This window comes from Ceratina calcarata, unplaced genomic scaffold (assembly GCF_001652005.2).
Source record: "Ceratina calcarata isolate Rehan_Ccalc_2016 unplaced genomic scaffold, ASM165200v1 scaffold129.2, whole genome shotgun sequence".
In the NCBI taxonomy this organism is placed as follows: Eukaryota; Metazoa; Arthropoda; class Insecta; order Hymenoptera; family Apidae; genus Ceratina; species Ceratina calcarata.
In genome coordinates, this window is record NW_017133937.1 from 1 (window position 1) to 240 (window position 240).

Sequence of the window (240 nt, forward strand, 5' to 3'; positions counted from 1 at the left end):
TAGGTATATACTAAGTTTCAGTCTTTCTAGTGTTAATATACAGACAGAGCGACCTTGAACGATGCTTGGATGTTTCAATGAAATTCATATTGCGTACCTTCAATTCTCCAGTCCTCCCGGCTGGACTGTTCGGCAACACGTTCTTTATGAATATCCCGGATATGTTCTGTGACTTACTAGAGCTGCCATTGTGCAGATCGACCTGGAACAGGACGCAAGAACGTGGACATTAGTCATCTT

General features: G+C 42.9%; 1 protein-coding gene across 1 annotated transcript in view; it reads right to left on the reverse strand.

Annotated features, from left to right (window-relative positions):
• Nucleotides 1–10: 10 nt before the first annotated feature.
• The window catches only part of LOC108629139 (putative serine/threonine-protein kinase kinX), a gene marked incomplete at its 5' end in the record, with an annotated part of 14,571 nt that continues 14,341 nt past the window's right edge, over nucleotides 11–240 (reverse strand). Inside the window, one exon of the mRNA XM_018031580.2 lies at nucleotides 11–202. Within this exon, the coding sequence (XP_017887069.2) occupies nucleotides 11–202 (192 nt within the window). The remainder of the gene's footprint in view (nucleotides 203–240) is intronic.